The 14998-nt window shown below is 37.3% G+C and overlaps 1 protein-coding gene across 2 annotated transcripts in view; it reads right to left on the reverse strand.

Moving 5' to 3' along the window:
- Positions 1–1092: 1092 nt before the first annotated feature.
- The window catches only part of ST6GALNAC3 (ST6 N-acetylgalactosaminide alpha-2,6-sialyltransferase 3), a 239071-nt gene continuing 225165 nt past the window's right edge, over positions 1093–14998 (reverse strand). The window contains exons 4-5 of one of the 2 annotated variants that reach the window (XM_083846532.1): positions 10317–10424; positions 1093–8732 (exon numbers count right to left, since the gene is read on the reverse strand). In XM_083846532.1, the coding sequence (XP_083702658.1) occupies positions 8546–8732; positions 10317–10424 (295 nt within the window). In that variant the 3' untranslated portion in view covers positions 1093–8545. The other variant, XM_083846534.1, reaches the window with a different exon arrangement.

Below are 14998 nucleotides of genomic sequence, written 5' to 3' on the forward strand. Positions count from 1 at the left end.
TATTATGATATATTCAGAGAGTATGTCTGAAAAATAACACACAAATTCTTAACAAGCCCCCTGGCAGCATATCAAATTTGAAGGACCCTCAAAGCTGAACATGTGAATGGCATTTCTTCCCTTTATTTAGTTTTAGTCTTACCACAGAAATTCTCTTTTTCCTTTCCCTCACTGTGGTGGCTGACAAAATAACACAGTTTCTAAAAAAACAAATCTTTATGCCATGCTTTTCAGTTTTAGGATTGATACTGAGTACCAGAATCTAGACAAAATTAGATGGTCACAGTTGCTGCATTACATATGCCAATGCTGACAGACATACCTGCAATCTCCAACCCTTTCACAGACCCAGTCCGTCTATATATGTTTAATTCACATATAGACCAAGTTAAAATTTATACATTGAAGCTGGTTGCTTTTTACTGATGGTCTTAGCTGGACAATAAAACAGGCTAATGGAGTTACGGTTTGTTTCTTTTCTTAGAAACTGAGGTCTGCTGATGGAAGAGAAGTTATGTAGGTCCCACTCGTGCTCATGTCAACATGGTAGCTGCAAGTAGAGCTTCACAACTTTTCAGGAGATGTGAGCTCTCCCACAGCCCTTCAGTCTCACAGAAGTCTCTCAAGTAAGTGGTGAATGTCCACTAAGGGTTTGCATGATGTGACTTCTGAAAGTGCTGCAGTCTGAGAGAGTGCTGGAAGGATGTAATTTTATGGATGGGATCCAATGTACTTTTCCTACAAATCTCCATTTCTGTGTGTGTGTGCAGGTGTATTTACACACAGAAATGAAAACATTTCTTGTTCTTCTATGTGTAGGTTCTGTGAGCGGATTTCCCAAAATTACTTGATATGTTTGGGATAGATGCCTTAAATATCTGTAATGTCAATGAAGAAATAATTTAGGCATAGTTCATGTTTGCATGCTGCAGATTATAATACTTTCTAGAACAGAGATCTTGTTTTCTTTGAGTTCAGTGAATTATCAGATATGATTACAGTGGCATATACATCAATAAGAATAAAAGTGCTTAGCACGAAATTATACATAAATTATGTCAGACAAAAGATCAACATATCCAGCAAGAGATATTGGAAAATTGTATACATTTATTCATATTTTAAAATATCCCAGGCACAATTTAGCAAGTACATAGAAGCACATTCTCCAAATGAGAGCAAAAACTAAGTAGCATATAGCACATGGCAAAACATCTAAAATAAATTGCATGAAAGTTTTCAAAGTCTACAATATCTACTATGAATACACTGTTCAGCACTACAAAAAGTCAACCGAAGAATACATGTAATAAGTAGCATAACATGAACTTTCTACATCATTTTGTTAGAAGCATATAGTAGCAACTGTGTAAGAACAGAAGAAGGATTCTATACTGTATATACACGCACATGTGCACACATATACAGATATAAATGGAAGGCCACAACAACAAAAAATATCCTGGAAAAATGATGAAGGGAATTTTGAATGGGTTGCTGTATATAAAAAACAATGGATACATTAGCAAGCATTCAACATGTTCATGCTAAAACCACATCCACAAGTGGAATCACAATTATCTCTTCATCAAACTTTCCATGTTGCACCCATACTGGATTACATGGTCCTATACCACATTTGGATGCTATTTTAGGAGGAGTCAGGAGCTTGCATATCCCATAACCTGACAGAAGGGACCAGATCTCATATGTGAAAGAAAAATACCTATGAAAAGAGGGAACTCATGGGAAGACTGGGGAAAAATAAATAAATAAATAAAACCCAAAGGGCTTCTATTTATCCAAAAGATGGGCTAATAGAAATTTCACTTTCCTATGGGGCAGACCTTTATAGTAGCCCCATTTAACAAGGTTTGTTTTGCATTATGGAGCGTTCCTCAGGACACAGACTTGATTCCTTTCTGATAAAACTAAAAGATGTGGCATTCAGCCCATGGGACCAAAGTAGAGGCTGTGTATGGTGTGGTTATCAAGTACTTAGCACTAACAGTTTCAGGCTACAGAGCTGATCCAGCTGAGCTCATTTCTCACTAATGTAGACACAGGCTTCAAAAACATACAGAACAAACATGAATCAACAAGTACTACAGCCTATGCCACATAAGAGATTAGTCTTCTTTGTTCTGACTTGCCACTATCTGGAAAAAAAGGCTTCCCCCGTAGGCACTCATCATGTTTGCAGATGTGTGTGAGAGCCTGTGTGTGAGGAGGGGACAGATTAACAGCCAAAAGAGCAGTGAGCACCCAATTTTTTGCTCCAGCCATCCTCAGAAATACTATTTTCAGCAGCAACAATATGAAAAAGCTGCTGGCATCTTAGCTACTCTTCTACATGTGCAATTCCCATTAAAGAGATGCCACAGATATCAAAACTTGTGCTTGCTGCCCTGCCAGCATCTCGACACTAGCTGTGTCAATGAAGTCATTCCCTTACACTTAGATGTGAAGTTTTCCTTATAACGGGACACAAAATTGTGACTGTGAGCACTACAGTAGGTTCGCAAAAGCAAGTTTAACTCTTTCTGATATTCTAATGAAAAATGTCAAGTTTAGTAAATATTTTCTGACTGGTTTCAACAATTTATATGCTGCCAGCTGCTAATGGCACTCACAGAGCTCCAGCAAAGTGCTCTGAACCAAACATGATATGAGAGAAAGAAAAAGCACTACGTCTGCTACTTAAACTATGTCTACACACAACTTACATTATTTATTACAGTGTTAGAATAAAATATATAACATGCTATCATGCATAATACATGGTTAGAACATGCATTAGTTCAAGTTTACAATCTCTTTATGGCCAGTAAATCAGGACAGCAGTGGCAGATGTTGACAGCTACATATCTTCATGAATTCCCAGAAATAGCAGCAAGCAATGCAAAAAAAAGATGCAAAATCAGCTGTTTTAGACACCCATAAAATGGTGATTCTTTGTGAGTTAACCTTAAAAAAAATAAATAAATAACCAAACCCCAGTGATCTCTTTCCCACCTCATTCAAAGAAACTGTTCAGCACCTGAGGTGAGACTGTGCCCCAAGTGAGATCACTCTGCTGACTTGACAGTGTCCCTGCCTGTTGCTCCTCAGCCCTGGTGCAGCATCAGCATTCCCGTGGCCCCACAGAAAGGGGGGAACGGGGCAGACTTTGTGCAGCTCAGGGGCCGTGTAAGTCAGCTGGAGAATGCACGTCATTCAACAGGGCTGGAAAGGACCCAAAGCAGAGGCTGCATGAGCCTACAAAAGCTGGGGGAGTGGGTCCCGGGATGCCACGCATTACACAGAAGCCTTGTCTTTCACTGGGGAGAGACTGCCACTTTCTCCTTCAGCCTCTTTCTGAAGGGTTTGCCTGAGACTCCAGTGCAGTGCAGACCACACACATGAGACTTTTGTGGGTTATGCAATACAAAGTTTACAAAAAGCTTTTTTTTTTTTTTTTCTGTGTCATTAGCTATATGTCACAACAATAGACAGAGAAATATATATGAGCCCGGTAGTAGGCTATTTATTCACCATATCATTCTTCACTCCCCCATGGTTAAGTCACATTCCTCTGCATCCTCCCAGGAAAGAAGGAACAGAATGAGACACATCTGCTGAAAACGAAACACTTTTTGCTCAAAAGAGCTAACTATGCCTAGTCAGGAGAAACAGGCCTTTTTAGTAAATACATGATTCTCCGATGTATGTGGTACATAGCAATGCCCCAGACAGCTCCTGTGTGATCCTTTGGCACTGACACCAATTTCCCTCCTAAGGCTACCCCTAAGGTAAACAAGCCTCAGACTTGCTCAAGCACCACTAACAACATGCGCTCTATGATACATGCAGGAAAATATTGTCAGCAACATTTAAGCATTAATTTCTGAAGTGCTTCTGATTTTCTACTTCCTAAGGACACTATCCAGTTATAATTCATGAGTGATTACTTATTTAATTTTTACTTACCTGGACATGTCCTCTGGTTGAGCATTCGTATTCTGCTGTCAGCTTTCTTTGTGTGGGGCCCTACTTTTGTCTGGCCTGTTATCAGGTGACTGAGCACTGCCTGCATCAGCCCTCCTTGTGTTGGATGGGCTCCTCTTTAACATCATCAACTATGCAACATATTATGTGCATGTGGTGCTTCTCAAACAAAACACTGCTTACCTCAGTACCCTGGAGTGCAAAAATTTTACTGGGATGGTTGCTCTACTCACGGTCTGAACTTGCCAAACTGATTTCCATAACTTTTGAATTGAGAGATTCCTAGATCTGTAGAAGTGGGTCTTCTACACATGATTCAAGCCATGCCAGGCTGACTTCTTCCTCCCTGGTGTTGCTTATATAGACATCTTTGACAACACGGAATTTGCGTCTGCCTTTCCCTGCAAAGGACATTTTCACATTTTCTCTTCACTGGTAATCAGCAGTGGGGAGTGGAACAACTTATCTAGATAGGAGCTAAAGACACTCTGCAAAACAGAGTATTGCAGGAGAGATCAATGGGTACTCCACTCCTGAAACATTTTAGGGACATTTTTTAGAAGTTGGAACACCATCTGCTCCTCAGTAGAACTCTTCCTCAGTCCTTCCTGCTTACTGCTGTAACTGATACAAGCAGTCTGCAGATGGAGCCTCCCAGCCCAGATGGGAAGGGAATTTGGCTGGATACATAGACTACTGTTTTCTTTCTGTGAAGAGGCCATGCTATAAGAGGGAAGTGATCTGGACATCTGGGGGGATGAGAAGGCTGGGATCGTGTCTGCTGTATCTGTTTGGAAAACAAAAATCATTTTTTTCATTATTCAGTTAATTAACTGTGAATTGGTAATTAGCTAGTCAAAAAGATTTAGAAAAATTCTGCTCTTATTTAAGACCTCTTTTTTTCTGGAAAAAAATAAATCAGAAGGTACTGCAACAGAAAGCATATTAAAATTTAAACTTTTAATACAACTAAGGCTATGACAAGCCAAAAATGTGTATTTTTAAAAGTGTCCTTTCAGCAACCAACTAAATTACAAAAGAAATATTTGATGACTACTTAGCTGACTGATGGGGGAAAAAAAAGTCAAATTATTTGTAAGTATCCCTCTATTAGCAGCAATGGGAAGATCTATTTTGAAAATCCAAGGTAAACTCCCTGCTTGTTTTATACACATAACTAGTTGATTAAAATAGGGCTGCCTGAATGAATAAGCAATTAGGATCTGATTACATTCAGGTAAACTGTAGTAGGCTTTATTTCAAAGAATTAATAAATGATTCTCAGCTGAAGTCTTAACTGCTCTCAGAAGGTGAATCATCAAGGTTTCTTACCGCACAGCCAAGCGCTGAATTTTTTTTCTTCAGTACCACAATGCTGATTTTTAACAAATTCCTACAAAGTCATTTCTTTGTAGAATCATCTTTAACACAGCGGTCACAGTTCCTTACTCATATAATAAAAATCATGCAAATATGTTTAGTTTATGCTAAAGACAGTCTCATTTAAATAAGGGAACTGATGTTCATTTACTCTACTGTGAATGAAGTCTGCTGCAATGTTTCTAAAAGTGGATCTCCTCTCACTGCAAATCCAAGCCCCTCTACAAACAGAAAGCAACACTTTTACTTTTGCTCTGTGACAACTGCACTCTTAGTGACATTCTCATTTTTGCTGTACATTTAGCTGTTCTTAGAGATATATATTTCTTAGCTAGCCATAGCATGAGATATTGTTTCATACAGCATGCAAGCACTCTACAAAGAGCTGCAGGATGAAGCACATATTTTACAACACATTCATGGTAGTTTGGCAAGCCTTAATTATCTTAAAAAAAATTCTCAGGCTTAAAAATGGTCTTGCATGCAAACACAACTCAGGCAGAATCCTTACGCTGTGCTTGCTGGGATAAAGTCTATGCTTTGTGAGAACACTTCTCATGGGTCCAAGCCCAACTACACTCCCATGTGCAGCACTTTCATCGTAACTTTCTCTTAACCCAAATACCTTCTAAACACAAGATCAATTCAACTGATATTTTCTTTTTCACCTCCTCTTCTCACAGGGGAGCTATAGGTTCTCCTAAGTTTCCCTGTACAAAATATGTGGAACATTGTCCCTTGTTCTGTGTGCCCTGCATTCTTCAAATCCTTCATTACAATTTCTTTATTAGCTTTCTGTCTATCCAGCCATCCATCTGAACTGAAAAGATGAATATGCATATAGCAATAAATCTAGCTCACTGTCTTTTGCTACTACAACCCTTCATGCATCCATGACCCTTTCCCCTCTGGATTTCATCCCATGCTGTATTAGCCTACGATTGATTGTTAACTCCAGCGACAAGAAACAGCCACTTTAAAAATATTGTTTGTATATTACAGCATTGCCTGTAGCCTTCGGATATGTTGGGCACTTCTTCTGCAAGACACTATACAAACACATTGCAAATGAGAATATCTGTCTCGAGAGCTTAAAAGAAAGTCAGTCAAGACAGGGAGTAGGAAAGTGTAGGGAGTGTTATTGTTCTCTTTTTTCCAAGCAAGAAGGTGAGATATCAAGTCACACGAATGTGGAACAGAGCCTGTATTTCAATATAGGTATTCATCCATGATCATAGAAATGGCCCCAGCCTTTGTCTAACAACCAGCATGAACACTTACAGCGCTAAAGTAAGCAGTGAAAGCTGAGCTATATTAAAAATAAAATCAGAGAGCTGCATTTACAGTAGAAAATACAAAGGGCAAGAGAGATTATACCCTAGTATCACCTACCAACAGGAACAGGAAACCAATGATCAGGAGGAGTAACACCGGTAAAGAGTTTTTGTCCCCATCCTAAAAGAGTTGCAGCTGATGATGAGAATATATATATATATGCTATGAGCATATAAAATATAGATTTACATGTACAAATATACAATAGGAAATAGTATACAAATACTTACATGTAAAAATATCTTTTTTTACTTCCCCTTTTTATGATTTACAAAAGCATACAAAGTTTCCTATTGTTTAATGTTAAAGTAGCATGAGTAAACCCTGTGTGTCATGTTCCACACATAACTCTTTCAAGTGTTCACAGTATTGGCTATTACAGTGTAGAATCTGACATTCCAGATGTTAAAATATTCTTAGGACACATTCTAAACTTAAAGCATTAATTTAAATACAGTTTAAATAAAACTTACATGTTTAGTTGAATTATGGTCATATTAAGAATGAGTCTGCTGCAGTTGAAAACTTTCCATAAGAATAAGCTTGGAAATACATATCTCAACTAGAGATGAGTATATTTTAAAATTCTTGAACTGCTTCTTGATGTGTAGATAATACTGTGAGGTGGTGAGTTCTTTCAACTCCATTTGAAGCAATGCAAGCTGAGGGAACTCAGTATTACAAATTATCCTCAGTAGGAATGAGGACACACAGAGTAATCTGCCATCGTATCCAGACATGCCATCGCTTTCTTCAAATACCCAACAGACAAGAATAAACGACAGGTACCATTGCTTTTGTGTTAAGAATAAATACTCCGTAGCATTCTTTATAAGCAATGTGCTTTATGGACTTAAATTAATCCTCACAATTCCCTTGTGAGGTAGATAGATACTGTCCCCATTTTTAAAGATGGAGAAGTAGAGAGAGGAATTATTATTATGGCTGCAAAGGCAATACTGTCAAAATACTAGTATTTGGATGTTGGAGCAACTCAAGGCACAGCTGGAGATGTTCATGTGCCAACCTTACGCTAACACGTGGATCCTGACAGCAGGATAGTTATGACAGACAAAGGTTTGGTGTGGGCTGCAGCACACGGTCTTTGCTAAGTCCAGTGTTGCTGGAAAAAAAACTGTGGAACAACACCTTCAAAAACCATGCAATATGGTTTGACCTGATCAGGGTGGAATGAAGCTGCATTTTAGAAGGTAGGAATTAATCAGGAGCTTTGAGTAAGTAATATCTTCTCATGTGAGAGTTGTATGCAGTTCAAGAACCATGTTTAGCTCATCTCTAATTTTACCATATATGCAAGTGCTCACATGTATCAATGTATTTAGGTGGTTTCTTAACATTTGCTTACTCATAGATAAGACAAGCAGACCCTGGAGGTCTGTATATTTCTTCATATTTCCTTTGTGGAAAATTCTCCATGCTGCAAATGGAACTAGTGCTGCAATACTATCAATACTGCAAGCGAGTTACAAATACAAATTTTAATTAACTAAGATACTGAACAAGTTTTAAAGGACCACCATGTTCCCTGTGTGCACCTGTATATACAGGAAATCTCATCCGCCTTTAACTACTGAAGTAAAATCCAGTTAAAGTATAAAGTGCATTGTGTGGAGTAAAACCCTAAGAAATAACAAGCAATGTGTCTGCCTTCCACAGTTTGATCAATTTTGCTTAACAGCTGAACCATCACCCTCTTTGTCTTCTACTTTTTAGTTTAGTGTTACCTAGGCTGAGAAAGGCCTGCCAGATGTAAGCAAAATTATTGTAAACTGAGACATTTTTGTAATATTATGCTATTAAGAGAGAGTTAAGAAAACCAGTATCAAGACACTGTCCAGTTTGGGTGTGTAAATACTATTGTGTGTTTCTTGGCCCATTTAGCAAATACTTTCTTTTCCGTGATAAACCTATGGCCTCCATAGGGAGCATTTTCATGCAGGAAGTATTCCTCACACTCATCTCTTCCTGGCTCGTAATAGTGGTAGGGAACTTTACGAAAGCCTTCTGACCTAGGGAAAGAAAAGACAGACTTAAGTATTATTTTCAAGAGAAACAATATATACTGCAGCTGAATTCACTGAAATCCCTTCCATGTGTTGGCACCTCAGCTCCTTTGCTAAATTGCACAAGGGCTTTCATTACAGCATGACTTGTATGAATTTTGCTGTAGAAAATGAAGCTAAGTGTATCTCTTGACATATACTGATCTTATCAGTCAGCAAGGAGCTGAGGGGCCAGCTCTTATGGGTACTACATGTTTTGTTTGACTCTGAGGAACAATCAGTCCAGAAGGCTCCATCCCTAAGCAAAGTCTTCTCATTGAATAGTCCCAAGTCTTGAAACCGGTTCTTGGACTGGCTGATTAAGATAGTTATTAGAATAATATAAATTACAAGGAGGTGATGCAGGCAGAACTGCAGCTTTAAGGAAACCCATCCTTATCTGCTGTCAACAGACTGAAGTGCTATCATGCCATTAGCTGGTTTTACATCAAGGCTATGCAATGACAGCTCGGCTGAACTCTGTGAGGACAACTTTAGTCCTGTCACTCCTCATCTCAGGGCACCTACTGTGTTTTCATAAACAAAGAACAACATATGTTCGTTCCATCTGGATGACTCAATCAGTGGGATCTGCAAGTTCTGAAAAGTCTCTCTACTCTTATGATATCCTAATTAAACAGCTGTGACTCAAATGCCTCTTTTGGGGGGGGTGGTCTGCCAGGAATGACTCCCACGCTGGAGTGACACAGAATATGCAGTGAGCATCTGCATGAAGACATTACTCTAGGAGCTGAGGACCCTTTGAACTGGTTACATGCAGGACTTGAACCAGCATTGGTACAGAAAAATAGACTTGGACTTAGCATCATATATTGTTTATGACATTTCCTGCTTTTGTGAATGAAGAATAGTTTCATTTTATGTTTTGCTACCTTATCCTGTAGATTAAAGCACTTAACCTGGACTTTTAAAAATTGTGTTTGGAGTTATACTTCTGACAATAGGATTAATCCATTGTCACTGTAAGGTCACTAATAGTAGTTGGTTGGAATTTATGTCAGTTTACTGTGATAAAGCTTGCAGGACTTGTTTTATTATCTAATTAGAAACCCCCTACTACTCAAAACAAGCCATATATAACCTAGAAAGTTCAAGTAGGTTGCTCAGTGGTTGTGAAATGCAATTTCAGGTAACTATCCAGGACTAATCAGTTTCTTTCACTTCCAGGTGTATTTGGCATTCAGAGAACTAATATATTAGTATTTCCTCTATAGCAGTAAAGTAAGTACATTTTGTCAAAAGAATAGGAACATACTTGGTTTCCAGCTAATTCAGAAACTGCAAAAGATCTTTGATTAAAAATAGTTCCTTATGACATCTGATGTTAGACTTTGTAAATGTTTTTATTTTATCAACAACAAATGCCATATCAGTACTAAGTATGCTGACAATATAGTGTCACATCAATGCAAAACACTGGGAAATGGCTGCCTGATCCATTTTTTGGATTTATGATATTAAAATCAATTGTTAAATTTTGACAAGACATCAGAATTGTAGATGCATGAAAATAATTTCCTGTGATCTTACTTGCAGTAGGTGTCATTTATCATCCCATAGACGTGAATTCCATAGCAGGCATCCATAGCCAAAATTAAGGTAAACCAACCCGTACTGAGATATGAACCTGACTGGACTCTGTAAAAATACAACATACACAAAACAAATTGCAATGAGAAATTACCCACACTTTATCAAAGAAATATAATCTATTACCTGGGACAAAAGGCATTAAGCAACTTGACAATCTGTCAAAACCATACAATTATTTTGAATTATATTGAATTATTTATAGATATGCTCTCATTCTTGCCAGCATGGGGCCTCAAGCTATTGTCCACAGAAAAAAATACCATGTTAAATATATGAAGTCAAGCAATGCAACTCCCATGAGATGTAAAATAATTTATTTATTTGTACATCCAAAAGATAACAATTACTAGAGTGTGTAAAATGAGATAAAGTTCAGCAGAAAGCAAACTACAGGCAGGGTTTGTGCTGCACTCGTGGATATGCACTATCCTCTTCCCCAAGCAAAATCTGAATTTGCAGTGGGCTATCCTCTGCGTGAAAATTCACAGAGAGATGAAACTTTCAAGGCCATTTTGGTGGAAAACCATTGAACACAAGGAACTGAAAAATAAAACTTTGTGTGCATCCCTTTACACAAACTTGTACTTTAAGCTCTTTAAGCTCTTTAATATAAGAAAACAGAGAGAAAAGCACAAGACATCACTGTCCAAATTGATGACCTTTGCTCAAATAACTAGTCCCATTAAATCAGTCCAAAAGTATTATCTGCATGAGTAAGAACGAATGATGTGCAAGGATTTGGTCACATACTGGCTATGTATGCAAATGTACGCATTGTTAATTACAGACCAAATCTTGTTCACTCTACTCACACAAGCATTACCAATGGCAGACTGGGAGTCAAAAAAATGACCCATATAATCTAGGCAAGCAACACTTACTACTTTAAAACCTCATAAGCAATAAGAATACATTTAGTACTCAATGCTTACAAACTGGCTGAAGTCCAGCTTTGTGCATGTACTGCTTTCAGTTTGACTGAAATCAATGAAAATCATTATCTTGAAATTATAAATAACATATCCAGTTTCCAAAGAAAGATACCACAGAAGTCATGAAACCATCTTAATAGAGCCCTAACTTTCAGCTGTGTGTGAGTGAGAGGAGGTGATAACGTAGCTTTATGCCACATCTTTTAGCTTTTGGCTTTCGGGTACAGCAGGGAGCTGTCTGTTCTCCACCATAAGTTAAAGTAACCTAAGGTTTGCACTCAATTAAGTTTGGCAGCAAAAGAACTCCCAGGTAGGCTTATGTGCAAATCAGTTTTCCCCATTAACAAAATAGTCTGAAAACATTTTCATCCTGGGGTAAGAATAAAGCTTTCTTGTGGGGGAAGAAAAAAAAAAACAAAACAAACAAACCATATATATACATACACACACACACACACATATATATCTATCATACAGCAAGTCATCCAGCCTATAAAACCCAACTTTCCTGTGAGACAGAAGAACCAACTTCAGGTGCTTCTTCCTGATTCAGAGCAAGGACATACCATGGTAACCTCCCAGGTTAATCTGTCAATCAGTGGCATTTGGCTCAGATTTGGTGTTACTTCCTTGCTCTTTCTTGTTGAAGTTTGACAAAGTACTAATTAAGAAGATTGGTAAAAAATTAGTTGCACAACCTTTATGACATTGACCTGACACATACAAGACTGAGATTCAAATTCCTGCTCTAATGAATGCTTACTATTGTGGAAATTAGATAAACTTCAAGGGCTTTACATTCCTAAAGAAATTCCAGAAGTTCAAACAAATCTTTATTTTTTTTTCATTTTTTTTTTTTTTTAAAAAAAAGTGAAAAACAACTATCTCAACTCCTGGAGAGTTTCCTGTACTCAAGAACACTCAAAGGACCTTGGGTTACATCTTCTCTTCCTTGTCCATGTCTAGCATTCCCCACAGGTTAGACAGCGTGAACTTCTATCCCTACTTTTTCCTGAAAAGTCTTTATTCTTGGGGAAACTCCTCAGCATCTGTTGGGCTGTCTTTGTAGAGTAGAGGAGCATTCTGGAAGCAAGGAATAGAGGGTTAACTTAGTGCTGAAGAATGGCAAGTGGGAACAAAGGCTGAGTGTTAAATACCCATCTTACATTAGGTGGAGACCAGTTGTAATTGTGCTTCTTTGCTTGACACCTTATAGCCACAGAACTGTACATCTGTTTAGGTGTCCGTTTAGGGTCTCCATTGCTCTGAACAGAATGTTCTCCTGTTGTCTAGCAAAGAGAATTCCCAGCCCGGTTCATGTTACTTCAGAGCAACATTCTGCCATGATAAAAAGCTGCACTGCTTCTAACTTGCTTTCTGCTTTTGCACCAGAGGAACACTATCCTTGAACTTTTAAAGCCATTTAGAATCATAATAACCATTTATAAAAACACTCTGAAGATCAGGACCCTTCCAATATTGGAGGTTCATTGGAGAGTACTATATTGGCAGTAGGATCTGAAATTTGCTATACTCAGGAGGAAAACGGAATTTTAAAAAAGAGTTAATCAATATTTCATGTCCTGTTTTAACACCATTGGACCTTAGTACTCTCATCTATATACTACATTGGCAAGATAAATAAAAACAGCAGAGTGAGTTCCCAGATACCTTCCCTGGGAGATGAAGTACATGACAGAATATAGATTATGTACTTTAAAACAAAGCACTTATATTCCTCCCATTTTTCCCTTTCCTCTGAAGATACATAGGAATATGAGGGAATACACTTAAGCAGTGGGGACTCTGGATGATTTGGTAACACCCTAGAATTCAATCTGATACCATAAAGAGACTTTCAACATTCTAATGAAAGCAATATTAAAAGTGTGAAAACAATTTTAGTTGTCCCTAAAAAGTCATAAATCTCTGAATACTTTTTAAAATATCATCCCATAAAACTGTAGTGCAAAGTAGTGTCTCAGCCCTTGCTATTATGCTAACACTGTGCATGCAATTTCTTTCTCTACAGGAGAGTTTTGCATGTTTTTTGGCCAGAGTTTTTTTGAGACTCATTTGAAAGGGTTTCTCTTGTTACTGTAATTGCATTCAAATTTCAAATTTTGCACACTGACAGTAAAAGAATCCTACAGTTATGCATAGCATGAGTCTATGTTACTGCACAAATCTGAAGGAATATGAACATTAATCCCAAAATAGTGAAAATAGGAGTTTGTTAAGCATCATCTGCAGAAGTACTATAGGCAAATCTGTTGTGATATATGTGTGTGCAGCAAATCCAAAATTGTTCCCTATGGCTCTGAGTGACTTTTTCTTATACTCTAAAATTAATGGGGCACCAGATCTAGGCAGGAAATTGTCTCAACAGCTCAAGAGAAAATAATGCACTATTTTTCAAAAAATGCATTTAAAAAGAAGATGATTTTGCTTTCAAGACATGATTTACAGCTGGATGCAGCAATAAAAAGGCAATGCTCACAAAAAGTTATTTTCTCTGTTTACCTTGAAAATGAAAGTTTATTTTGCATACTTCCTACTTTATAAGGATTCTTAAATGTGAGTTATCAGGATGAAATTCATTCTGCTAAATACCATTCAGCATGCCTGGGAAGTACATAGGCCTATGCTCAACATTAAACAATTGAAAAGACCAATGAAATCAATTTAAGATGCTTAAAACTAAGTATATGCTAGCCTATTTTGCTCTTAGTGAAGGCTTAACTATTTAAAATGTTGTTATTTTATCTCAGAATAGAAAAGCTGGTGCCAAGATTACTAGTTATTTGCAAGTTGCCAAACATAAAATTTGCAATTTGAGGCATGCTTCTGTAAACTCCAGTAGAAAGAACTAAGTATAGTTCCTCACAACCCCTTAAGTAGACTTACCTTCTATATTTTAGAAGAAAGTGGTAAAAAAAAAAAACAAACTATCTAGGATTGCTAGAATTGTAATGTGTGATATATAAAACTTTAATTAAAAATTAATTTAAAATGTAAGCAATTAGGGTTCTTTTGCCTTAGCTTTCCAATATTCTACAAAAAGCATAGGAAACTGATATAAAGAAGCTGGAGTAGAGAATGCCTCATAAAAATATTGTAGACTGAAATTCACCTTCTTTGACATCTATAACCATCCTTTGGGGTAGGCTAAACAAAGGAAAAAACAGTTCCTTCTCTCATCAGGGGAAAATGGAGGTATATTATATTTTTTTAATGATCAAGGGAATATGAGTTCAAATTGGGTAAAAGTTTTGTTGTCACTTGAGTTCAGATTTTACCTTAAGATTCCAGAAAGCTCTTTTCTTTATTCAGTTGTTCCAGGATTTTTTTATGTGCACAATCAATTCTAGCTCTCTGGTTCAATGGATTGTAATTTCCAGTGACGAGTTCAGTGGTAAAAAATTAAAAATGGAAAAAAAAAATTGTTAAGGTGGAGGCAATCTGTAGACAAGCAATTTCATGTCAATCTGATTTCAGAAAATTATTTAGAAGTCTATTTTTTAATTCTTTCCTTGGAGAAATCAGAGAGCACAGAAGGTCAATTGAGAGTGCTAATTAAGGGGAAAAACTCAGAAATTTAGGACTTCAAGAAGCTATTAAGTAACAGAGAGCTTGCCAAAAGCATTAACAAGACAATTTTTTGCTTCATTTCAAAATATTGCTGTA

The sequence above is a fragment of the Anser anser genome (assembly GCF_964211835.1).
Source record: "Anser anser genome assembly, chromosome: 8".
Taxonomy (NCBI): Eukaryota; Metazoa; Chordata; class Aves; order Anseriformes; family Anatidae; genus Anser; species Anser anser.